This window comes from Rhinichthys klamathensis, unplaced genomic scaffold, assembly GCF_029890125.1.
Source record: "Rhinichthys klamathensis goyatoka isolate OS25496 unplaced genomic scaffold, OSU_Roscu_1.1 h1tg000053l_1, whole genome shotgun sequence".
Lineage (NCBI taxonomy): Eukaryota > Metazoa > Chordata > Actinopteri > Cypriniformes > Leuciscidae > Rhinichthys > Rhinichthys klamathensis.
Window position 1 is genome coordinate 2170983 of NW_026606598.1, and position 26763 is coordinate 2197745.

Sequence of the window (26763 nt, forward strand, 5' to 3'; positions counted from 1 at the left end):
AGACCTTATTACTGCAAAAATCTGCAGAGTCATAACTGGGCAGAGCAAAGCCTCCATCCCTATGGAAAGGAATGACATTGACAATGTGGCCACCTTAGCAGTGAAAGAAAGCTTGAAGAATCCGTCAGTGTTCTACTTCAGGACAGAGAGATATAGAACTAATAAAAGGCTGAATTAAATCTGTTCGTCATATAAATCGATCGAGTCTCTTCAGAAAATTAGGACTAAACCGATCAATTCATATGGATTAGTTTTACAAACTCTTTATGATCTTTTTGAAGCGTCAAAGTGGTAGTTGCGTAGCTGTCAACGGAGGGACAGAAAGCTCTCAGATTTCATCAAAAAAGATCTTATGTTCCGAAGATGAACGAAAGTCTTACGGGTTTGGAAAGACATGAAGGTGAGTAAATGACAAAATAAAAATTTGGGGGCTAACTTACCCTTTAATATTTCATCAGCTGCTGTAATGCATTATTAGAGGTCTATATGATTTTGAAACGTGATACTGAATTTCAAACACAAGCATGTCTCACAATCTTGGAGAACATGACCTGCCAATGTCTCTCTTTCTCCTCCTCTCTTTCTATAAAGAACAAGCTGCTGGTGTGTGGGAGATTTTCAAAGCGTAGGGATGCTGCACTAGAATTAAACTGGGTGGATTATTCATCCCTGCAATGCAGTGCCAGGATATTTATTTCTGTGGCTTCTCAGTGAACAGGCCATGTAGTTCTCTGCCCTTTCGCAGCATAGTGTCCTAAAGCTTTTCCAGGTTAATACAGCTTTTCCAGGCTAATACAGGCCTAGGAGCTGTATATATAAGCATCCATTCATATAATCAAGCAAGTAATTTATTCTGACCTTAACCGCATAAATAAATTCATTAAGCCATATCTCTGTGCTCCTTTATCAGTGCTGAGGATTCAGTAGGCTTCGGCATTGCAATATGCAACTGCGCTAGAGCGCTGATCACCTAAAATGTCATAAGTGGGACAAAATAAAAGGCATCCCTTGAAGGAGAGCTTCCCCTGTTGTTGCCCTACATATTTCTTGCTTCATTGTTCAGTCCCTAAAAAAAGTCACTGTAGTCTAGGGGGAAAAGTACAGACTGTTCCCATTAAAAATATGACAATGAAACTACAATGTTAAGAAGTGTTGTAACAAACCTACAACACAGCATTATTATATGATGCATTTGTACTTGATCTTCATGTAAATGTACTGTAGTATTTGGTTCCTAAGGTCTTTGGTTGATAGGCATGTTTAGGTGGTTGCTATGCTATTTTGGGTGAATTATATGCCATTTTAATGTGGTTGCTAAGGTGTTCTGTGTGGCTAATACTGATAGAACATTGTTAGGGTTTTCTGGGTGGTTGATAGGTTGCTACTAGGTAGCTACTAGTGGTTTACAGGGCATTGTTAGGTGGTTGCTAGAATGTTCTGGGTGGTTGATACAGTGTTTGTAGTTGGTTGTTAGGATGTTGGGTGATGCTTGCTACAGCCAACTCCACTAATAATGCCAGGGCAACAGGCACAGGCATTGTGCTATACAGTAGATTTATTACAACTGGCTTCTTTCAACACAGTTATGCAACAAAACACTCCGTCTCCACTGAAGAGTCTTTTCACTCAGCTCCTGAACAGCGGATCAGTCTGACCAAAAGAAATAGTGTCCTGAAAAGTGACTCCTTACACAAAAGAAGGATTAGAAACTCAGGAGTAGTTGGCCACTAGAGAGAGCTGTGCATCTACAGCGTTGAGTGAAATGCCTCCCTGAAAGCTTGACGTGTGCACTAAGGCGATGAAAAAATAACCCCTCCCCCTCTACTCCTGTCTGCAATTGCTGCTTTCACCCTTCATCAAATTTTGAGTTACCTTAGGGAGTAACCATCAGCTCAAAATCACTCAAAATGTCCCACTTTAGATGTCTACTGATGGCTTTTTTAACAGACGATTACGTTGTCTATTTGTGCGAGCATTTGAGAGATGCATTCGACGTGCCGTTGTTCCCTGTTTACATGTGCAAGAGGCCAAATCAAGAGAAAGACGTGTGGTTTGTTCCAGACATTTTTGAACAGTTGCGATAATTAGCAGCGTAAATGAGTCGTAATGATCCATTATCGAGACCATTAACGCTTAAGTCACGCGGTACGGCAGGTCAAATGAGAAGCTCAGAGGGCGAGAACCGGCACATCGGTTGCACACATCTCTCTCTGGTGAGGACAGCAGCAGTGGAGGTTTCAGCTGCCAGGACTTCAGGCGGTAACTCTAGAGCCAAACGTGATGTAGATCATTAAGAGCACATCACAGCACACACTCCTGCTGTCACAACCTGATCTGGAACTGAACCGGGTGGGAAAGACACAGGCAACCAACAAAACGCATGCATGCACACACACATCAACAAGTTCAAGTCTTCTATCTATGCGATCTTCAACTGGGGTATCGGGTATTAATATATGAAATCGATATGAAAATATATAAATATATGAAAATGAACATTTACTCACTGTCATGTCATTTTAAACCTGTATGACTTTCTTTCTTCAGTGGAACATAAAATAACATTTTGAAGAATATTTTAACTGTATTTGTCCATATAATGAAAGTAATTGGGGTCCAAAATAACACTGGACTCCACTGACTTTCATGACTTCCTGACTTCCACTGACTTTCTCAAACATTCCTTTAACTTCAACCAAATCTGAAGTTACAATGATTTCTGAAGGATCATGTGACACTGAAGACTGGAATAACGGCTGCTGAAAATTCAGCATTACAGGAATACGTAACATTTTAAAATATTTTAATTTCTAATAACATTTCTCAGTATTGCTGTTTTACAATATATTTAATCAAATAAATGAAGCCTTGGTGAGCATAAGAAACATTAAAAGAAATCTTACCCTTACCTTACCTTACCTTTGTGTATATATTGTGATGGTGAATATATTTAAATAGAATTGCAAAGTGATTAAATAGGTATATGTAAATATATTATAAAACCTTTAAATGCAACAAGCATCTTCCATCTTCAGTCTCTACCAAGAGGTTCTGAAAAGGCCTAGATAAAGGTTGAAGACCAGAAAACATCCTTCCAGGTAAGCACTTCTATCACTCAACTGCTCAGTCGTGGGTAAACCACCGCACTTGTTTGAGGTGTCACAGCACTCTCTGTCGTAATTTTAACAGAGCCTAAAGTGTCTATATGACTATCATTCATGTAGCACTATTCAGCCTCCCTACAGAAATGATTAGAGATGTCCAATCTGACAACAACTGCAGTCCAATAACAGATCTAGATCACTCGGTTTGGCTCTTTGATCTGGAATCCACCCACACTGCAATGCTAGTGAATTCAGGACATCGTGTGTCTGCAAAAAAACCCTGACTGAGACCACGGACAATAGATGTGATAGGACAGCTTAGACTGGGCTGTCAGTCAGTTTACCAAACTGAAGAACCACCAATTCACAAAACAGTATAGAGCAGTAGTCCTCAACCAGGCAAGCAGCAGCATGATATCAAAGATTCAAATATATTAATTATTTCCACCCAATGAAAGCCAAGCAAGCAAAGCGTGTGCAAGCGGTGCTCGTACACCCGAAATCCCGTCACTTGTGCATGCACAGCTCTTCGTAGTGGTTCTAAATATTCTAAACATTAATAAATGGCATATATAAATATTACTAGGGCTGTAATCAACCAAAGAAAATTTTGGTCGACTGAAGTCCTGAAATTTCGACTAGAAAGCGACTGGGGTGCGCTAAGTGATGTTGTGTGACGTGACTGACGTCACTTCTTGTTGACGTTTTGAAGTATTGTCAAACAAAACGGAGGCTAGCTAGACCCTCCTCCTCATCTGCGCACTAACCCCCAAACCCCACCCCCAAATCATTCTTGTCGGTTATTGGCTGGAACAGTTGTTATGTTTCGTGGTGCGGGTTGGCCCAGTTTGTTTTTGTTGCCGTTTGTGGAGCCTGGGGTGTCTACAGAGACCGCGATTTTTTTACAATGTGTTCGGGGGACAGGCAGCTAGCGGATAGTGAGGAGATGTTTGCTGTATGTGACTGAAAATGTTTTGGCCTAAAAAACACGTGACATCGCTTAGAGCACCTTTAAATGAAAAAATAAATCTCGTTCGCCTAAAGCATGGTTCTCAACTTCTTCTCCAGGGACCCCCTGACAGGCCATATTTTTGTTTTAACCCTCAAATGGCACACCTGATTCAATTAATTAAAGGGTCAAAGGCTTAATGTGTAGCTGACTAATTGAATCAGGTGTGCCATTTCAGGGTGAAAACAAAAACATGTCCTGTTGCAGGAGAAGGTTGAGAACCACTGGCCTAAAGGCACGCGCCGGCCACGTACACGGACTAAATTAGTGGGCAGCAAGAGATTCCTATCTGTCATGTCCAACAATAAAAATAAAAAAAAGGCTTTGTAAGTATTGTTAAACTATCTATTTGTATTAAAACGTGCCGTTAAAACAATATATTTGCAACAGTAAATAATTTTTAATAAAAAAATTTTTGCATTGTATATTGTTTAGCTAACAATGAGGCCCAACAAAACTATGAGGGTTTGCAAAAAAAAATGTAAAAACAGAATCCTGCAGGAATCCTGAATTCACCTCATCTAAATCTGTTCATCATCTGTCTCACATATGCACTCAAATGAGGAAGCTGCTGACTCTAAGCTGTAATGTGAAAACATGCATTGTAAAAGACGAGCCAGATCAAGGTTTTTCTGAATGATGCATAAACACAGTGGCTTGCCCATCCCTCCGCGTCCTTTACCACCCTGATCCGTGCATTATAGGGATTAAAAACTCCCATCATGCCTCAGCATGCTGTGACAGTCAGTCTAGGCACACAAGACCATACACATTTACATTAATTCATTTAGCAGACGCTTTTATCCAAAGCGACTTACATATGAGACGTACACATGCTCATTTGAGTGCCTAGCTAAGATTTAAACGGCACGTGTTGGCTTTTTAAATGCCGCATCATGTCAATACAGCAGTCTGTATCTCTGACATCACATTGACTGATATATTCATATCGATTCTGTTTCATTTATTATACAACTACTGATGTAAATGTATGCATATTGGTCGGTACATTTGTAAGTACTTTGAGCAAAGATGAAAATGAAAACTATGATACCTGGTTGCCTGGGCAACAGCTAACAGCACACCTTTCTCTAGGGAGCATAGTGGAGAAGGGTGGGTGGCAGAGATGCTCTGCTAATGTAACCATGGAAACTGGCCTGCTTAGCTTTCATTGACAAAATAATCCCACCACACTGAGTCTTTAAACTCCAACATTACAGAGGAAAGAAAACAAAACCCTGAATTATATAATGGTACCCTTAACAGTACCAATGAATGTAGAGTTCATTAATATCGTATTATTATCTATATGGGAAAATAGTACCTTAACATTATAGTGTGCCCTGCTACCAGAGCCGATCAGCCCTATATACACACACTACGCAAGTTGCGTAGGGCCCCGCAAATTACTCAAGGCCCCGCCTCCCCCTTGTGTCAAAGCGTGTCAATCAAAGTTTACAACATCGATGGGAAAATTAAGCAGAACTATCCTTCTAGTCACGAAAAAGAGTAAAAAAACACCATGAGAGTGAATTGCGGGAACAGCAATCAGGTAGACTTGTGTTCTCTCCTCACCAAGTTTGATGTCAGCAAAGAACAGTAAAGTTAAGTTGATGTACATCTCTCTCTAGTCTGTCTGTCTGTCTGTCTAACCTAGCAGCAGTGCATCTTTTGGTCTTTCTGTGTCTTGCTTGCTAATGCCGGCCACTTCCAGGGCTGTTCTGTGCCTGACAAAAAGTGAGAGTGAAATACAACTATTTATTACGTTTGATAAACGACAAAGGGCGTTGTTTGTTTATAAACTGCAGCTCGGAAAGATAACCGCGTTGCGCGTTAAAATGCGTTCATATGCGCGTGCACGAAATGAAACACACACTTTCCAGCAAAACATCTGTGAGGACCAGTACAATATGGGCGTGATGGCAGTCCTCATTAAAGGTGCACATACTTTTAAAACAAGACAATGATTATCTAGTCTCCAAGTCAGTTTAGTTACAACTCTGCAATAAAGCAAGATGGAAAGCAATGTATTGATATTGACTATTGATTTATAGGCTATATTGCATTTAAAATGTTGATTGGCTGTACATACTGGTCAATATGGATGCACATCCCTTAGTAACCATCAAGTATTGCTTTTATCATTTAAAACACAGTTACATGCAATGGCAAGCCATTTTAGCTTTTATTCATTCACAGGATGCATTTTCACTAATAAATTTGTACTATTTAAAATGTGAATTCTTGATATTAAGAATGTACTTTTTCTAGTAACAATGTCTATTTCTGGGGCACTGGGGTGTCAGGTGTGACTGTGTGGCAATGGCAAATGGTTTACATGGCTCATGGGTTAGGTAGGAGGGCCCCTTAACAGAATTTTGCTTAGGGCCCCAGGGAGGTCAGGATCGGCCCTGCCTGCTACCATCTGCGAATCAGAAATCATGACCTGCAGGTGTATCAATTTTAAAACAAATTGTAGTATTTACTGCATTCTTCAAGCTCAACAGTTCGACCTGCTTATCAACATTTTTGTAAGAAACTAAATTAAAACAACTTATTTAATGTTTGGGAAATTTTTGTTTACAAATCAACATTTGTTCCCTCCAACTGATATCTTGCTTTATTAAAGCCAAAGCTAAATCTGCAAGAGTTACAGATTGTAACATATTGTTTTACTTTATGTTTGATTAACTTTACATGTATTATTTTACATTACATTTACATATTTTACATTACATTACACACTTTCAAAGTATCACATTTTATTAATAAGAATAAATTGCAAACCTTACATATACTAGTATCAACTGAAAGATTTCACATTTAAAATGTATTTGGCCTCTTGAGGTGTACAAAATCATTTTCAGAGGGTTAACCATCCCTTTGTTCAATTTTGACTCCCATTCATGAACAGTTCCTTTAGTGAAATGAGGCAAAGGAAATTACTTATTTCTAAGAAGAACACATTATTTAATATCTGTGTTTAAGGCTTTTGACTCATAAATAATTCAGGCGAGAGTTGTTAAATCAAAATAGTACTCACTCTGAAGAATCTATGAAGTATATTCCCAGAGCTCCGATGCTGAGTGCAAAGACCAACACCACCTTGAGGGGGAGAGAAAAAGAAAAGAGAGAAAGGAAAAAGATATCATTAGTGAAGGTCCACTGAGAACAGTACCACTTACAGAGAACAGATTAATCCTGGAGCTGTTCAACAATGAGCACAACTTATTTCTGCCCATATTACACATGTCGATGAGACAGAAAATGTCATAAAAATAAACAGAAATTGTCATAAAACTATAAGTGATCTCACCAAATCAGGCTGTGTCTTAAACCTGTGTGTCCTTGTTGAATAAATTAACCTTTTTTAATAAAAAAAGTCTTACTGACTGGTATTGTATGCTTTCACACCACACAGGCTTTACAAAGGAAAAGTGTGTATAGGCTTGTGCAAATCACAGGCTTACACTTACTGTACGTACTCATAATGTTGACGCTCTGAAAACAGGGAAGCCCCTGTGCTAGCAGGAGAGGGGTGTGGGGAGCACAAAGCTCCTGAGGTCAAAACACTTGATCTTTTCTGGGCCGCTGCATGTGAGATATACAGTACTATCACCATATCAGGTGATATCGAGACAGCTGCTATCAAATGGCTGCTATGTTATGGTGTGTGGTGGAGTAGTACACATGTATATACACCCAGCAAAAGTACAAGACAAGTGCGTTTACTCTCAGACTGTGTGTCAACCACAACCAAGTTGGAAAGAGCAATATGAGATAAATCAAAGAAAGGAGAAAATCTGTTATGCACAAACATAAATCAGAAGACTCTACATCACCACCCTTACAAAATAATTACATAATTTTCTGTGCACTAACCATAGCTAACTATATTATGCATAGAACCATATAATACTGTAGCTGCTCTATAAAAACATTAACATTCACTAGTACCAGGGATAATGTCACTATTTGTAGAACTCATTTGTCAGAGGCACTCATTCTGCTGTAATCTGACTGTGAAAACAGTAGATCTACTACAGTATGCAGATAGAACGTGCTAAGTAACAATTACATATCACATTTAATGTGACAGCAGAGTATATGACCCCAGCATGTTCAATTGTGGTGCTTATAGGAACACAGGTTTGAGTCTTGCATGCAATGTGTCCCAATTCCATCATCCCCCTCTATTCACAATAATTTCCTGTCAGTCCCACTATAATGGTCTGATAAAAAGCCAGTGGTAACCTTCCAGCTCACTTGAACTTGTGGTGGTGTAGCCTATGTGAGCAAAAGAATTTGTGATGCTACCAATTATGACCTGTTTGATTTTGAAAAATACTATGCAAAAGCTATTGTTTTATTTGAATAACATACTTGCTATTCTTTAGAACATTCTTTAGAAACTGAACGAAATACGCGGTATTTATGAAAATGGGTATACATCTGTCTGAAATATAGCATCTGAACTGCAGACCAAAGAAAAGGCAGAATTGCGCAACACTTGTGATTCAAGAGCAGAGATGTGGAGTACCCAGTAAGTAGATTTTTGGCAGACTACCATATTAGTTTAAAATCCCTGCACAGCAAAGAAAAAAAAAAGCAATATGATGAGATTTATACTGCTGTTTCTTATTGAGTCTACTAAATGAGGTCGCTTCTGAAGCAACTTCTTGTTTCAGATCTCTAATCCACGCTACAGTTTGCCAGTTTCCATACTGAAAATAATGAACAGTCTATCAGTGTTTACAATAAGCAATTAAGCATGAAAAAAAAATTAAAACAGTCTAGCTAAAGTGTAGCTAAAATCTTATAATAAAATGCATAGTTTCTGTGCTGGCTTCTGACTGGACAATACAGCATTCCAGCTATGCTGAAATACACCGTTTATGAGAGCTATGACTTGAAACATGTTCACTATCACTGCACATGTTCAATGTGATTTTACCAAGTAAGATATGTTCCTGGATCAACATATTTTGTTCATCCTGGAACAACATTCCTATTTAAGCCTAACCCTTGCCCCTAAACCTAACCCTACCCATTACTTATCTCTAAAATCAGAGGGAAATTATAGGTGAATAACTGATGTAGAATTACCTAACCCTAGTTCTAAGCCTAAACTGGTCCCTCAAAACTGATTGGTTGATTGGAATGTTGTTCCAGGATCAACAAAGATGTTGATACAGGAGCATGTTGTACTTGGTGAAATCATGTTCTCTTTCATCATCTCGTTTCGAGATCCACCTATGGGAAGGGCATCCGTACCTGACCTCTGCAGAAGCATCCAATTGCACCAAGTCTGGCTAACAGACAGAAGCGCGCAGCCAATGCCAGGTGAGGCCACACCCCCTTACCTACGGGCATATCACAGCTGGGCGCGCTGCTATTCCTCAGTTGACATTCGCTTCTCGCGATCTCTGCATTGACACAGTTCGGTTGGATTAACGTTACGCTGCTCACTTTCGAGTCTTCAGGAGGACATATCGCATTCGCCAGATCAGCCTCCGCCAGACGTGAGTGACAGTCGTTTCTTCAGCCTATCCGCTGTGTTTTTTGCATCCGGAGCCGCCCGAGCTCTCGCTGTCCTTCACCTGCTCCTCCTTTACATGGCTGCCCGCCACGGATTTTTCCGAGTTCTTCACCGCTGGCCCGCCCATGGCTATGTGACCGTCTAAACAGCCGCTTCCCCCGGGGAACAGCCTAGCACGACGAGCCTGCCCGGCCGCGTGTGGTGCTCTCATCGCCGCTATAAGGACCCTCTCGTTCTGCGCGGTCTGCTTGGGCTTAACACGCTCAAGCTTTGGAGAACCCGGGGAATTGCGGTCATTGTAATTGCTGCCCATGTAGCTTTTACTAAGCCGGCTTTTAGTTGCACGACACAGCGCGCCGTGCTCGGCCTTTCTGACTCGGAGGAGAGACACGGTGATGATGACGCGCTACCGGGGGACTCCCGGAGCGCCACCTCTCTAAAATATTTGAGCTGACATCAGCCCAATCCGCATTCCCTGAAGAGGACATCTTCGCGGGAAAACCTCACTCTCGTTGACGAACCGGTCGGTTCCGGCGACGGGGATGACGCGGTCCTTTTAGCGTTCCCTAGGCTAGCGTTCACGCGGCTTTGCCTCCGTCCATCCTCCTGGAAGTTTGTGAGCGAGCGGCCGTTCGTTTCAACGTTGTGTGGCCAGCTCCACAGAGCGCCACCGACCAGGATAGGAATATGTACGACGGGTAAACGCTGGGACCACCGCCCAGTCTGAACGGCCGGAGCGTCCCGCTAGACTGTTAACACGGTCTCACGGGCCTTGATTTGTTACGATTACGTGTTGAGGTTTTCAATGTATGCCTTCCCAGGAAGGCGGTCCCGAACGCAAGCGGCCTGCCTGTTGTTCGACCATTGGGAGTAACGTTAACTAACAGGGTCTCCCACCTACGGTCGGTTAATCCCCTCGCGTGGCTGCCCAGCCCGTATGTTAGTGGACGTTGTGTGTGTGTGTTTCCCTCTCCCCCCCACAACAACAAGTTACGGGGGAGGGGGCTGTCGTGAGGAAAAGTACATAGCAGTGTTACCACACCGCACGCACTTGGTTCCTCTCACCCAGTTATTAAAGGCTTCGGCCCCAGTGTTTCCCAACACAAACACACACATTACTGAACAACACATTTAATAAACGAATCAAATGAATTCGTGCAGATTTATATATCTGCCAGCGGCAACATAGAGAGCAAATCTCTCTGATCCCATGCATGTCGCCCTGAGTCCGTCCACAAGAGGTCGCCATTGCCTCATAAATCAACCAACTGGGCTCACACAGCTCAGTTGCGGCTGTCCAGCCGATGTTTTTTTAGTGGACGTTGTGTGTGTAAGGCCCCTGTGTTCCCCAACACAAAACACACACATAACTAAATAACACTTAAAAAAAAAAAAAAAAAAACGCATTAAATAAATCCGTTACAGAGAGAGTATCTCTCTCCGCGGATATTATTTTTCTGCCTGCACTTGAGACTGCCCAGTTCATGTGTTCAGGAGATATGTGTTTTTCCCACTTTTGGGGACACCTTGTGAGGGAAAGTTCAGTACAGTGGACACCACACTATGTTTCCCTCACTCTGTCAATAAAGGCTTTGGCCCCAGTGTTTGCCCAACACAAAACACACAAAGCTACGAATCAAATGAATTCGTTTTGGAGAGAAGACCTCTCTCCGCAAAGAAAACTTCTCACTGCAGAGAGAGGAAATCCCTCCAAACCCCTGCATGTTGCCTCTAGTGTTCCCACTAGATGGCGCCTTTGCATCACAAATGAACCAGCTGGGCCCATACAGCTCCGCTCCGGCCCGAGCGGGGGCGCTCGCGAGTCACAAAGCGGCTTGGCAAGCCGTTTCAGCGCCCGAGTGGGTTTTTGCGTATTGTAACCCAGGGTTACAAGCTGCAGTTTGCAATAAAACCTCCGCATTTCAACGGCGTTCTCTCTTCTCACACAGAAGAAAACGCCTCACACATTCTGAAAGAGGAAATTTCCTCCCTCCTAACAAGGGAGCGATTCAGATGGTGCCACCCAATCTGATAAACCATGGTTTTTATTCCTGGTATTTTCAGGTTCCAAAAGGCGTGGCGCCCCCCCGCCCTATATTGGACCTTTGAGTGTTGAACAAACATTTGAGGAAATTCAATTTCAGAATGTGACACAAGCCTCTCTCGCCTGTGCCATAAAGCAGAACGACTGGTTCACATCAGTCGATCTGAAAGATGCTTTCTTTCACATAAGCATCTACCCTCCACACAGGAAATATCTTCGTTTCGCCTACCAAGGCGTTTGTTACGAATTCACAGTTCTTCCGTTCGGGTGCAATTTGAGTCCCCGAACTTTCTGTCTGTGTGTGGAGGTGGGCGTGGCGCCCCTGAGACTATCAGGGCTGAGAATTCTGACTTACTGGCTCATCATAGCCAAATCAAAGGAGAAGGTGTCGCTGGACACCGGCCGGGTGCTCGCGCACATCACATCCCTCGGGTTCAAGGTGAATGCGAGCGAAAACAATCTGACTCCCAGTCAGAATGTCATTTTCCTGGGCTTGGAATTGAACTCAGTCTCCATGCGAGCGCGTCTCTCTCAAGAGCGCGTTCGCTCGCTGATGGACTGTCTGTCTCAGTTCAGTGAAGGGGCGAGAGTACAATATCGCACATGCCTCAGGCTGCAGGATCTCATGGCTTCATCTATCCAAGTTGTGCCATTGGTCTCCTGAGAATGAGAACGTTCACGAAATGGGTTTTGTACACTACATTTCAGCCCGATTTGCGATCTCTGCCGCTCGGTAACGATGACGCGCGCCTGCTCGGCGGCCTTGCGCCATTGGGTGAGCGAGAACTTTTACGCACGGGGAACCCCCCCTCGGGACGGTACGATGCGAAAAGTTTTGACGACAGATGCGTCCTTAACAGGCTGGGGAACCACCCAGGAAGGCAGAACGGTGAACGGTCTGTGGCTGAGCAGACTACGTTCAGCGCACATTAACTATTTAGAGCTTTTACTATTTGGAAAGCTCTGAATCATTTTCTGCCTTGCCTGCAGGGACATCCTGTTCTAGTACGGTGCGATAATACCACGGTAGTGGCTTATATCAACCGTCAGGGTGGCATGCGCTCGTCAAAACTCCACGCTCTAGCTTACAGGCTTTTGGTGTGGAGCAGACAGGTTTTTCTGTCATTACGCGTGACTCATGTCCCGGGCATTCGGAACAGAGGCGCGGATCTGCTATCGAGGGGAAACCCAATCCACGGGGATTGGCGTCTTCACCCGCAGATAGTGGAGAGGTTATGGATGAGATGGGACAGGCAGCCGTAGATCTTTTCGCCTCGCGCGAAAATCACCATTGTCCTATGTTCTTCTCGCTAAAGGACAGAAGAACCTTCCCTGCCTCGGGGCAGACGCACTGGCCCACCCATGGCCCAAAGTGCTGTTGTATGCTTTTCCTCCCCTGTGCCTGATAATTTTCACTCTGGCCAGGGTGAGAGAGCACGGCCTGTCTCTCACTCTAATAGCACCCAGGTGGCCCAAAGCCCCATGGCTGGCAGAGATAATCCCTCTGTTATACGCCGAGCCATGGCGCCTCCCCCCTCGCACGGACATACTGTCCCAAGCCAACGGGGAGATTTACCACCCCCACCCGGACAGGGTGGCTCTCTGGGCCTGGCCCGTGAGAGGACGAACCAAAATGCACTGGGGCTCCCGCCGCGTGTAATCGCCACTACTCAGAAGGCCAGGGCCGTTTCCGCGCGATCCCTATATGGCTGTGAGTGGCAAGTGTTCGAAGGGTGGTATGATGGGCGTGGTTTCACATCTTATCAGTGCTCGGTGCCTGATATTTTGTGTTTCCTGCAAGACCTCATGGAAAGAGGCAGGTCCTTTTCCACTATTAAGGTCTACCTAGCTGCGATTTCAGCCTGTCATGTGGGTTTTGGGGCTCCACCGTCAGGCAGCACCCTCTAACCCGCAGATTTATGGAGGGTGCACGCCGCTCTTTGCTGGTCATCAGGAGATCTGTTGAATCTGTCCCAGAGTGGGACCTCTCCATGGTGCTGGAAGCGCGGTCTCTGTATCCTTTTGAGCCTCTGGGGAGTATTTCCCTTAAGCTGCTGTCCCTCAAGACAGCTTTGCTCTCGGCCTTGGCATCTGCTAAACGGGTCAGTGAGCTACATGCACTCTCGGTTCACCCCTCGTGCGCCAAATTCTCCCTAAGTGGAGATAAGGTTTTCCTTGAGCCTAACCCGGCCTTCATGCCGAAATGCTTCCCTGCGTTCACGTCGGAGGTTTTGGAGCTATCCGCTTTTCACCCTCCACCCTTTGCCTCCCCGGAGGATCAGGGGCTGAATGCTCTGTGTCCCGTCCGTGCTCTGCAAGCATAATGACCAGGACCAGTGCTTTCCGCAAGAGCGACCAGCTCTTTGTTTCTAGGGCTCCCCTGCACAAGGGGAGTCCCATTTCAAAGCAATGCCTCTCACATTGGCTTGTGGACGCTATACTATGGCTTATGAAGCAAAGGGAGTGCAGCCCCAAGGGGCATCAGAGCTCATTCCACAAGGGGCTTAGCCGCCTCTTGGGCTTTGTTCAGGGGAGTGCCACTGCAGGACATCTGCTCCGCGGCCAGCTGGGCCTCTCCTCATACCTTTGAGCGTTACTACCGGTTGGATGTCACCAGAACTTCGGTGGCACACTCGGTCCTAGGGGTAGGGTCCTCTTAGCCCTTTCCCACAGCCCCGTTTGGTTAACCAACGAGGAGTGAATGGGCCGGCTGGCCATGTTCATTCCTGTCACCAAGCATTCGCATTCCTTCTTGGGTTTAGCTATGTGCATTGGTGGTGCGGGGGCCATTATCATGTATGTGTCTCATGCATGTTTCATGCCCTGCTTGTCCACAGCAGTTAGCGTGGCGGAAAACTTGCAGGGTCATGTTTGTGGGACGTGTCAGGCACCGCCTCTCTGAGGTGACCGTCCTTCTCTGGCCTTCAGAACCTCACTGTGAGTGTATTGGGCAATCGGGGAGCTGTCCATGTCTCTCCCATAGGTGGATCTCGAAACGAGATGATGAAAGAGAACAATAGGTTACTGTCGTAACCCCGGTTCTCTGAAACATCGAGTGGAGAGATCCACCAGCCTTGCCCCGCTTGCCGCACGAGAAGCGAATATACTGACTGAGGAATAGCAGCGCGCCCAGCTGTGATATGCCCGTAGGTAAGGGGGTGTGGCCTCACCTGGCATTGGCTGCGCGCTTCTGTCTGTTAGCCAGACTTGGTGCAATTGGATGCTTCTGCAGAGGTCAGGTACGGATGCCCTTCCCATAGGTGGATCTCTCCACTCGATGTTTCAGAGAACCGGGGTTACGACAGTAACCTATTGTTCACCCACTGGACACTGTGTCAGTTTACATATTTGCCACCTCATGAAATTGCCGTAATAAATAATATTTGAATAAATAATGTGTTCTTTTACACAATAACTGTTTTCAAAAACCAGGCATCTTAGGCCAGGCTAGCAACTTAAGCTGTGACTATATTACCAATAGAACACAACCTCTTGTACCGTACTGATTAAATAAAGCACACAATCAAACTTGTCTTGAAAAGCGTGTCAAAGAACACTCGGCACTCTAAAACCGGATGGATGGAACAAGTCCTGTCACTGGCCGAGGTTACGTTTCGAGGTGAATGGAAAAGTCTCTTTTTGTGTGGTGTAAGGTGGATGGCCCTTCTTGACCCTTAAGGGCCAAAAGGGCTTTTGGCCGGAGAGTGGACATCTCAAACATTAAAGACTGGAAACTGCAGCTGCCAGACAGGGTGTTTGTGTATCCAACAGTGGAGAACTATACTGGCTTACTTCAAGAGGTCAGTGGCAGGGGTCTATTTGAGAAGTAATTCTACACACGGCCAGGTTCTGCACCAACGATTAGCTCTTTTTCAGCTTGTGCACAAAATAACTGGACCAAACATGGATCATGTTACGTGTCATGTTAACATCACTCAGGCTGTTCATTATTGGGGTTTTTTCCATATCAAAATTAAAAAATATATTTATTATTCTTAACTTAGTTGTTATGATTTAATGGTTATAATTTTAGCATCTAACAGTGAAATCCCAAACATAAAAAAAAAAAAAAGCCCTAACCCTCCTGTTATTTCTTATTACCGTGCAAATTAAGTAAAGTTGCCACACACACAAAAAAAAAAACTCAAAGAACTTTAACTATTCCCTGGAAGGACCTAAAAAGCAGTTGGTGAACCATTTTGTCACTGTGGTCCCCAAAAATACTCATTCTGCTTTACACAGGCCTCCTTTTCATAAAGCAGTTGGCTTAGCTTAACATTATCCTGTCAAAGCAATAAACAAAACCTCTTGAAGAAGCCGGATCTCTGCATCCATTATTGATGACCAGAGGCTGATTCGTTTCATGCAGCCTGTATTTGGATTGATATCCCACATTGTCTAGTGAGAAAACACCTAGATGCATTTTTAATTGGACCTCTTTGTCTGGGTGATAGTGAGTTCCAGTGAGTAGCAGCTGGAGGAAGAGGAGCTGTGCAGCTCAAGATAAGCAGAGACACTCCTCCCCCACTGCAAGAGATACTCAAACTCCAACATCATTCAGAAGAGCTGCTTATGATTAAAGATGCCGGTGGAGCACAATAATGCCGTTTTCGTATTTCAAGCGAATGTCCTCCATTTGACTTCATAGTTAACTTCTTCCACAAGAGGGCACAGTGTGCTTGTTCTGTGGGTGTGTTCAGACTGGCCGAATCAAGGGCCCTCAGTGCTGTGCTAAATCCTACAGTAGGTAAGACTAAATATCTTGACAATTAAAACAGGAAAAGGCCTTTAAACAGGATCCATGAAAGACAAATACCACCAAACACTCACATCCTTGTAGCTGAATAGTGGGATTTGTCACTGTGGCTGGTTACTGAAAAGCTGAGCATTTGAGCTCTCCTGATGAACTGAGACGATAAGAGACGTCTTTAAACTGACCCAGTTATTCATCTGGAAATATCGGTGCCAGCACTGTGCCCATCTCCCACACGAGCTCTCTGCAAACCCATTACAACAATTACGGCACTGGAGGAGCAAAGGATTCGCAAACATATACAAACCCATCAAAAGGGAGAGGGATTCTGGGATATGGAGGATTTTGCTGACATTCCCAAAAAGACAAACAAACATAAATTTGATTCCAAAAGAGTCAGTGGCACATAATGCTAACTTTTCAACACACGTGCCAAGTTCTTAGAAATGTACGCTCTGTATTAAGTTGTTTTCATATGGTTTTTAAAAATGACCATTTTCAACAAATTTAAAATGAATGACTCTGATGTCATGTGGTGTAACCATCAAGTAAAAAGTAATAACATTTTCCTCACACATTGAATGCAGCTTAATTATTATTTTCAATATGTTCAATGTAGTAAATGGTCTTTTTTGCACATATTATAAATTATAAATCATATTATACAATTTGAACAGACCTTGCTATGTCATGAGGTCAAATGACCAGATATCTGAAAGTTTTTCAAAGATGCAAACAAGCATCAAGAGAAGCAGTGTAATTAAAACTTTTTCTAAAACTATTTAATAAGGTTTACTTTCCAAGAACTTCATTTCTTTAAATAAAGAACAATTAATAAATGATTATATCAGGAGAGTTGTACCACCCAAAAATGTCCCTCAAAAATCTAAACATTTATTTTATTTTATTTTATTCAAGTCATTGTATGAATTGCATTTTAATGTTTCAATAAATTGTTAGATCCGAATTCCGAAATAAATTAATTAATTAAACATCATGTTACTTACTCTATATTATGACCTTAACAGCTAAGCATATATGTGCATACTTTCCTCATATAACCCATTACAAGAGAGAACACAGGTGCTAAAGAATTATTGTTTTAAATATAGCATGGCGTCTGCTTTGTACCGTTTCAAATTGCATCATGAAACTGGTGTTTACAGACCGAGTAAAGGATGAATCTGGATCCAAGGCTTCTCACATGGCCCAGTACAGTCATGGACTGAAATATGACTCACAAACACACACACACACACACACACACACACACACACACTTAACGGTTTACATAGGATGATCCACTTTTCAGAACTAGAACTACACAACATTTCCTGCCTTTCTCGATGTGCAATTTCATGTGACAAATTCCTACACATTTTCAATCGAGTTCACATCCTTTCTCTGTGTTGGTGCAACTGAATTCTAATTAGGGCATTTTGACTTCTCTCTGCCTCTTGACAAGCCCCTTCAAAAGTGCACTTTAACAGATCCCATGAATAATTAAGCTGACAGGTGATGTAGCCAGCCTGCAGATGAGTCTCTTCATATTAGTGGCAGATATTGAGAGAGAAACCAAAAAAGCAAGTTGTGTAGTTCAGATGAAATGGCATGCAAATGAGCCAAAGAAACACTGTTCCCCCGCTACAGCGATGATGTCAAGTGATGTATGAGATTCCCACCTTCAAAGCTTCTAAAAACTGCTTCAAAATCTGAATTTGCGTTCCTCATTGTTCCACCATGATTATCTAATAGATACATGGTCTTTCAAAAGACATTCATGAAAGTTCAAACTTCAAAGTCAGGATGACAAGTGCTTTTAAATGTGTTGGCAAAAATGGCCAGCCCTCAGAGAATAATGATATGGGTGTTGTGATGTAAGAGTGATACAGTGTTTCATACGATGAGAGTGAAGCTTGTATTGTGGTTTGACAACATATAAGAAGTATATTAATAATATATGTGAACAAAAGGATCTCTACCCTGACAACAAAAAGCACTGAAATTGTATTAGATACATATAATTGACGATCTGATCTGAACAAATCCTTAACCCTATTAAACAACTTGTTGCATGCCAATTAGTCTTCACTTTACTTTACATTTATGTGTATATCGATACTGAAATATCTGAAAGGGTTCCAATACTTCTTTTCTGCAGCATCGATGCAGTATCGGCGCTCTAATAAAGCCGCCTCTCAGACAGCTAGCGAGTACCACATTGGCTTCTTTTTTGTCACTTATTGCACTTAAAGGTAGCCTGGATGCCAGCCCGAACCCCGCCCACAACATTTTTTGATCGGGAAGTTCGGTCTGGACTCGCTCCATTGAGGAGTAATTATGATCGTCGGGCCAATCAAATTGCCAGGGCGGGCTTTATACGATGATGGACAGATGATCTGCAGGGACGTAATCCTCACGTTATCAAAGAGCGCTTGGGTTGAACTGGTTTCCCTCAGAGATGACTGCCGCTGGAGAACTGAGATGTAGAGATTCCGCTATCGCGTCTGTTGTAAAAGAAATCGACAGCGCATTCATTTTAAAAGACGAACATAGAACTGCAATAAAGGCATTTGTCGATCGGAAAGATGTGTTTGCCGTCCTTCCTACGGGATTCGGCAAAAGTTTAATTTATCAGCTGGCTCCGATGGTAACGAAGAAGATGGGACGCAATGAAAACCCTGTGGTCGTTGTAGTTTCTCCTTTGGTCGCACTCATAGAGGACCAAGTAAAAGAAGCAACACTCGTTATTTTACTTCTTCCAGCGTGCGTGCATTTGAGTTCTGTAGTTGACAACTGTGCTATGCAAAGTAGTTGACTTACTGCGTTGCTCTCATTGGTTGTAGGTCTATCCAATTGGGTGCAGAGTTTTTTTTTTTTTTTTTCTGGTTCGGTTAAGACACGCCTCATAATCAAAGCCCTATGAAGCAGTATCAAACTCACATTCTGACTAGAATATGAGTATGACGAAGTCAGGCTAACTTAAAGGGGCACTTGGCAACTATTTCAACTTAATAAAACCGTTTAGAAATCATTTGATTGGTTTAATAACCTGTTCTGAAGAGAATGGTGACTTTCCCCGCTCCCCCCAGCGTTCCCAGGCAGAAAACCAACCTTGCAACATGGGGACTAACGTCCCGGTAAGTTGGAAATAGGAAGTCTCGTGAGAAGCGAGAAGGAGCGAGAAACACGAACTGCTTTATGGCAATTCGACATAATTCTATGATACTGTGTATGATGTATCACCCACCTCTGTAGACATAGCTCCACACGATAAAGTTGGCCGGCTCCGATAATAACAAATACACATAAGCAGCGGTAGAAAGCGGGAGGAAGGTGCCGCAAATGAGTTTTTTTATGACAGTGTTGTGAAAATATACGCCGCACAGCTGTAGTGGGGAGCTCGATGAGAAAACATGCGACAACAAAAGTGAAAATCAGCGAAGAAATGACTAGAGTTGCCAAGTTCCCCTTTAAATGGTCAAATGCATACAAAATGATGTCAAAATGGCAGTCTTGGTGAGTATTCAGGTAAATACATTAAGTTTTGGAACGTAAATAGTTCAAAGAAAATGTATACTGTGTAAGGCCCATGACACACTGGCTGCGTGGCGTGAGCGTGGCGTTTCTGTTGCGTGTCAGCTGCGTCGCGTTTTTTGAGTCTTTGCACACTAGAAACGGGTCTGACGCTGCGCTGCTGACACAGATCACCCTTGTTCGACATATGGGAGAGAGTTATGGGAGAGAGTTGTGGAAGCCCTATACTTCGTGTTAAGCATAAATATAAAGCCTACTGATAAAGACACTGTCAGCAGTATTGACAGCAAAATAGACTACAGAATATTTCGTTCTGTATTGACAGGTGCAATATTTGAAAATTGGTAATTAGGCCTATTTATTTATTTTTAAATTAGGCCTATTTTTATATCTGAATTGGTCAAAACCTAGACTTTCAACCATCAAAATGTAATTTATTAATATGTATTCGTGCACAAAATAACATATAAACATCTTTTCCTATTCTATTTTGCCTGGAAACGCTTCCAACACGCTTGCGTGTCGCGTGAAAAATAGGCAGCGGTTCTATTTCTAGCATGCACGCGTTTTCCGCGCGGCTCGAGCCGCGCCTGAGACGCGCGTGTCACGCCGGCAGTCTGCAAGCTCTAACCTGTTAACATGGGAGCCGAAATAAAAACCGACACGCCACGCAGCTGAGACGCTTACGCCACGCAGCCAGTGTGTCATGGGCCTAACAGTTCACTGGATCCATGCATTAGCTCTTAAAGTGACAGCAGCCTAATAAACTTGCTGCTGTCTGTCATGTTGATCAGAGAACAAAAGACAAAGAGAAAATCACTCACTGCTCTTGACTGAATAACTTTTGTAACATTAATTGTGAGCATTAATCTGTATTTAATTTTTACAATGAAAACTATCCAGTGTTATTTTACATTTGATTACTTTCAATTTATTAAAAAAACACCTGAAAACCTTAAAGCCATGTTTATTTCATTTGTCTATTTATTGTATTGCATTTATTTGTACTATCATTTGCATTACTATTTTTATTGTTCTTATTTTATTACTGACTGTTTACTTGTCTTGTTTTGTAAATGTAGTTCAACGATTCAAATAAAACCTCCCTGTGCTGTGTGTAAGCTATTACAACAAAATTACCCAAATTATCAAAAGATTATGAGATAACAAATTAACTGTATGGCGGTACATATAGCAGTTTTCCCTGTGGTGTCGAAAATGGTATTGAATATTGGTATTGTTTAAGTTGGAAATTCCTGTATTATGACAACACTATACACAATAGATTGTCCATCAACAGTGATCAACAAAAATATCTTGTTTACTTCCAACTATTTGCTACAAACAATATTCCTCGATGTTGTCAATATTCAGTGTCTTGTTTTATTTTATTTATTTTTTAGTTTAAGATTATTGTGAGTGTATTAATGGTATTAATGTTGTTGTTTTTAATGTACTAAACTTTGTTTCTAAATACTTTTCTTTCTATATTTTTCCTTACTGTCTTGAGTTTTAATGCTTCTGAAACAAAATTATGTTAAGAAACATGCAAGTAGCTACATGCATTACATTGATGGCAATCGACTTAAAAAAAACTATTTCAAATAAATGCTGTTCTTTTGAACTTTCTGTTCATTAAAAGATCCTTAAAAAAAATTGCACAATTTCCACCAAAATATTAATCTTCACAAATACAAAAATGTTTCTTAAACACCAAAGCAGCATGTTAGAATAATTTCTGAAAGGTCATGTGACACTGAGTAACTAAGTAATGGCTGCTGAAAATTAAGCTTTGCCATCACATGATTTAATTACATTTTTAACTATATTAAAATAGAAAATAATTACTTTTAATTATTATATTATTTTACAATATTGCTGTTTTGTATTGTTGCTTAAATAAATGCAGCATTGTAACACCATAGCAACCATCTAGAACACTCCTGAGTACTCATGCAAGTTCAGGGTTCTCAAGTCTCACGCATTGGCCGTGAGACACACGCAATTCAACCAGTTCAAACGCTCACACGCCACACAGTGTATTTCTCATGCTGAAAAGGCAATGCCAACCAAGTTGTCCTGCAAGCTTTATATACGAGGCGCAGGCACACAAAGTGAAGTTTCCTGCCGCCAGCGCGTCCGTATCTCGGCCAGATTGCGTTCGTTACTATGGCAACATAGATGCGTGAAGTCCGCGAACACACGGAAGTTGACGGACATATTCTCGGCCACCGCGACGTCGCGCGAACACACGTCGTCATGGAGAATGTAAGTTGGAAGAAAGCTCGCCTAACATTTTTAGGCTAGAACATTTAATATATAGCCCCTCGTATACATTATTGATGCAGTCAAAAACTCTACAACTACTTTGCAACCAGGCCAGAAGCTTTGACTCAGTTTGGCTAGTTATCTGAAACTAAGGGAAATGTTATGGGAAGGAATTAAGATGTATTTCTTAATTTTATTTTAAATTATATATTATACTGTATTAATAGTCTTTCTAGTTACATTAAGGCTACGTGTATTAAAGCAGAGTGCCCTGGGTAATATTTTATATCCTGTCAAAACATACTAATCATAGCCTAATCATTACTATTGCATTTGTATTTTTCAAAGATGTCAGGGAAAAATGCAAAAAGATTTGTTTTTCCAAACTGTTTGAAACAATTTGTTATTTGTAATTTTGAAATATAACATTAAAGAGTAGGCCTATATTTGATGTGATGAATTGCTCTGTCATTTATCAGATTTACCAACTGCTATAATTTCAATTTGTGCTCGTTATTATGAACAATGGGTAAAATTGGGGGTGGGGATGGGAGGGGGCGGGGCTCCATTAAGGCTCCTCCCCTAACCGCATGTGATCTCACTCCAAGCTTTTGATCAAACTTGAGAACCCTGTGCAAGTTAATAATTTTTAAAAGTTGAACCAGTTAAAATATCATCTCTGTACGAACATACAGATCCAGAATATGATGAGCCAAAATATATTTTCAGTTCAGTGCATTTAGAAAAAATGCTAACACAACAATATGACTGTGTTTAATGACAGGTTTCCACAGGAGACACAGCAACTGAGCTAACAACTCGCTTAAAACCACAGGAAACTGCAGGAACCTGCTGAGGTCCAGTCACGTCAATCAGTAGTACAGCAGACGAGGAGCTAGACAACACAAGCATCAAACTGAGGATTAGTAACCACAGTCCTCACACCGTCCAATCACAACCACAGATATGTGTGCATCAATTGGCTATGAGATTAAATTGAAAATGTATAGGTTATGTTTCACTTCAATTCGCCTTTGGCTAAGCCCCGCCCCCCTTAGTTACTGTTGCTGCGTCCAACAAACAAACTTCATCTGGGCTCTGGTATCAACATGGCTTATGCTGTGACAGCTCTTCCTGCTGAAATTTTATCAAACTTTTATAAAGCAGCAAATAAAGTGTCCGATAAAAGTAGGCAAAAGCGGCTGTAATATACATTCGAAGGCTATATTCACGACATTCAGGTGAAACGCAAGGAACAACAAGGCATCCAAATAGAGGCAAAAGCATACCGGTCACAGTCAAAAAATGAACCACCGCATATCCTACTAATCGAGACGGAGGCTGGGACTAACAATATCATGAAGCAACACTGTTCATGCAAAGCTGGGTAGCTCTCTATTCACTTCTATAATCGTTATTACGCAGCAAACGGACTACGCGAGTATAACGGTGTATTTATTAGCAGCGTGTGCTAGACGACACTTGTCAGGATTTGACTTCGGTTTGGGAAGGGAAAAAAACGGACACCCCCCTCCAACCTCTCTGGGTAAGGCGTATCTGTGTTACAAATGCCCCAGGCACAACGTTTAACCATATTTTTGATAAAACTACGACGGTAATAGCCTGCCGAGACCAAAAATATGAGACGCCTGTGCTAAAGTCAATGGAGCGCTGTGAAAAAGTGTCGGACCACTGTGGGAGCTCGTTCTTGGCAGCGCTGTGATTGGTCAATCTACATTCTAGGGTGTGGCTTAGCCAAAGGCGAATTCTCATTAGCCTGGGTAAACAACCTCCTGTGGCCAATTGAAAAACAACAGCAATAAACAAACCAAAAAACAACACAATTAAACCAGTTTACCTCAGATCAGCACACCTGACAGAATTCCATATTTATGAGCACATACCGAACATCACAACACAAATATTATCATTCAACCAGGCTGCCCACACAAACACAAGCTCCACGATTCAATGCCAATGCTTTAATTATGTAAATAATCAAGTGGTAAGCCACTGTACACCGCTCAAGGGATAAAAAATGTCTTTAGCATGACCCATCTGATTCAAATGCAGACGCACAGTCAGGAAGCAATATCTTGAGTGAGCGCACTGTTTACCGTGTGGACTGGTGAATAATTCACCACCTGACTCCATGGGAAATGGCACCTACTGGACACTGTCTTCCAATTACCCTCTCAGTGGGAAACACAGCATTGATTTGTGAAGACGCTGGGTTTTAGAGCAGATAGCAGATAGACATATAAACAACATAAATATATTCCTGGGGTGCCGGAGTGAAACCTACCATAGAAATGAATTAATCTGCTCACATCCAGAAAGCAAATTCAACATCGTTGTGTTTAAGAGAGGTGTGCTATTGCTGTTGAAAGATATTAGACCTTTTTAGCTTTTTAGATTCAGAAGTCAATTCAACAGCTAAGCCACTGCATTAATGGTACACTATGTAACTTTTGGCCCTTTGGCAGTTAAAAAACAAAACTGCATGCATTTTGCAGAAGAACATTGTTTTTTTAAAGCAGGTGATTATCCAGAGGTTTGAGATTTAGCTGCTTTGTATAGATTCAAATTTGAAAAATCATATATATATATATATATATATATAAACACAGTACGTACTTAAAATCTGTTATATCACTAAAACAATTTGGGGATACAGTACATTACAACTTAAAAACCCATATCGGATGACCTCTAATAAATACTAATCTTGGCACTGTGCTGGGTTGTTACTTGATGTCAAAAGGCAAATCTGATTGGCAAAAACCTACATCAAATGATGTCTAATTAATGCTGCCATCTATTATAGCTGATCCTGACTTGTTTGACAGTTTCATCTCAATTGACAGACAGTTTAAATCCTTCGATTTAATTAAGCCCAGAGTTGTTCTTAAACATGTATCCCATCTGTCCCCACATAAAAAGAAACATAAGGGCCAAAACCCTTATAAGTACAAAAAGTCTCATTCAGGTGCAGCAGTTAAACAGCATCATGACCTCTTGAAGCTACGCAGAGGGGCTGCTCATTATCTGTCTAGTGGTGAGTTAGCACTATGGACAAGACACTGTACTGATGAGAAAGGCCTGCTGAAGTCAGACCCTCATAACCCTCAGTGTCCAAAGCACAGACACTCTGAGAAGACCACATCCACGTCTCTCATTTCATTCTAGCAGACACATTCGTCTCTCTTATTCTATTTCCATATCCAGCACTCAGCTGCATCCTCCAAATTTAGGACCTGTGAAAACTGTGACAAAATATATTATTCTGTAATGTTGCAGAATGCTACTATTATTACTAGTGTACAGAACACCACACAGTCATATTCCCATCATGCATTGATTATATGTCCGCATTAAAGAAATGCTTTTTCCAAAAAAACATTTTAGCATCATTTTTGGCTGGGAAATGAGCCCATAAACTAGACATTGACTTTTGATTGGTCGCTTAGGTAGCATCAGTTGCGACGGGTTGAACATTATAAACCAATCAGTACACACGTTGTAATGTTACGCATTGTCTGCCATCTGTTTCTTTTCTTCATATATATACATATATGTTTATGTATATATATATATATATATGTGTGTGTGTGTGTGTGTGTGTGTGTGTGTTTATGTGTGTGTGTGTATCTGAACTGGTTTGACTGGCGATTCGTTTATGAACCGGACACCACTACCGTTGACACGTCACGGAGCAATATGGGTTGGAGAGATGTGAGTGCGGTTTCTAAAACTCTCGAGTTTTATTCTGTTTTCCAACTATATAGTACGTTGGTTAAGAATGAAATGGCTAGAATTAATTCACACCTCTACTATTGAATCTAACATATCATCAGTGCTCTGATTCTCTTCCATGGTGCTGTCAAGTACGACTTGCAGTCTGTGAGGTAAACAAAACGCTATTGGTTATTTGAAAAGGGGTAGGGGCCATTCAATATGTCCCTCCTTAGCTTCCAGTTTCAGTGGAAATTACGTCAATGCATCATACAAAGCTGCACGTTCCAAGGCACTTCAGTGGGCCTTTAAAATAATAAATCTTACCTACTCAAAACATATTTTTTGAAAAATGTATTAAATGTAAGAAATGTACATTAAAAATAAGAAATGTTTAAATGATAAATGTAAATATAAAATTAATCAAATTCATAAAAGGTAAACTTTGGTTAAAAAAAGGGCCATTGAAACCATTTTGCTTTATTTATTTTTTATCTCAGAGGATCAAACTTAAATTGAAAAAACTAAAGTCTTGCACCATAAGGCAAGGCATAACACAACACAACACATGAATCCTTTGGCACCAAATTTCCTGTGACTGGTTTTTCATATTGATTTTTTTTTTTTTCGGTTTCCAAAAACTACAGCCTAGAGTCATTTGCAGATCATCACTAACATTACATCCTGCACACAACACTCAAAGCCAAAGTCAATGGCTAACACCTTCAGCGAAATCTTAGTCAATACCGCTCATTTGGCAGCTACATTTCTGAG

General features: G+C 41.8%; 1 protein-coding gene across 22 annotated transcripts in view; it reads right to left on the reverse strand.

The window, feature by feature from the left end:
- The window catches only part of kcnma1a (potassium large conductance calcium-activated channel, subfamily M, alpha member 1a), a 220815-nt gene that overhangs the window by 84667 nt on the left and 109385 nt on the right, over positions 1–26763 (reverse strand). For all 22 annotated transcript variants that reach the window (XM_056248127.1, XM_056248111.1, XM_056248126.1 and 19 more), the window contains exon 3: positions 7157–7218. In XM_056248127.1, the coding sequence (XP_056104102.1) occupies positions 7157–7218 (62 nt within the window). The remainder of the gene's footprint in view (positions 1–7156; positions 7219–26763) is intronic.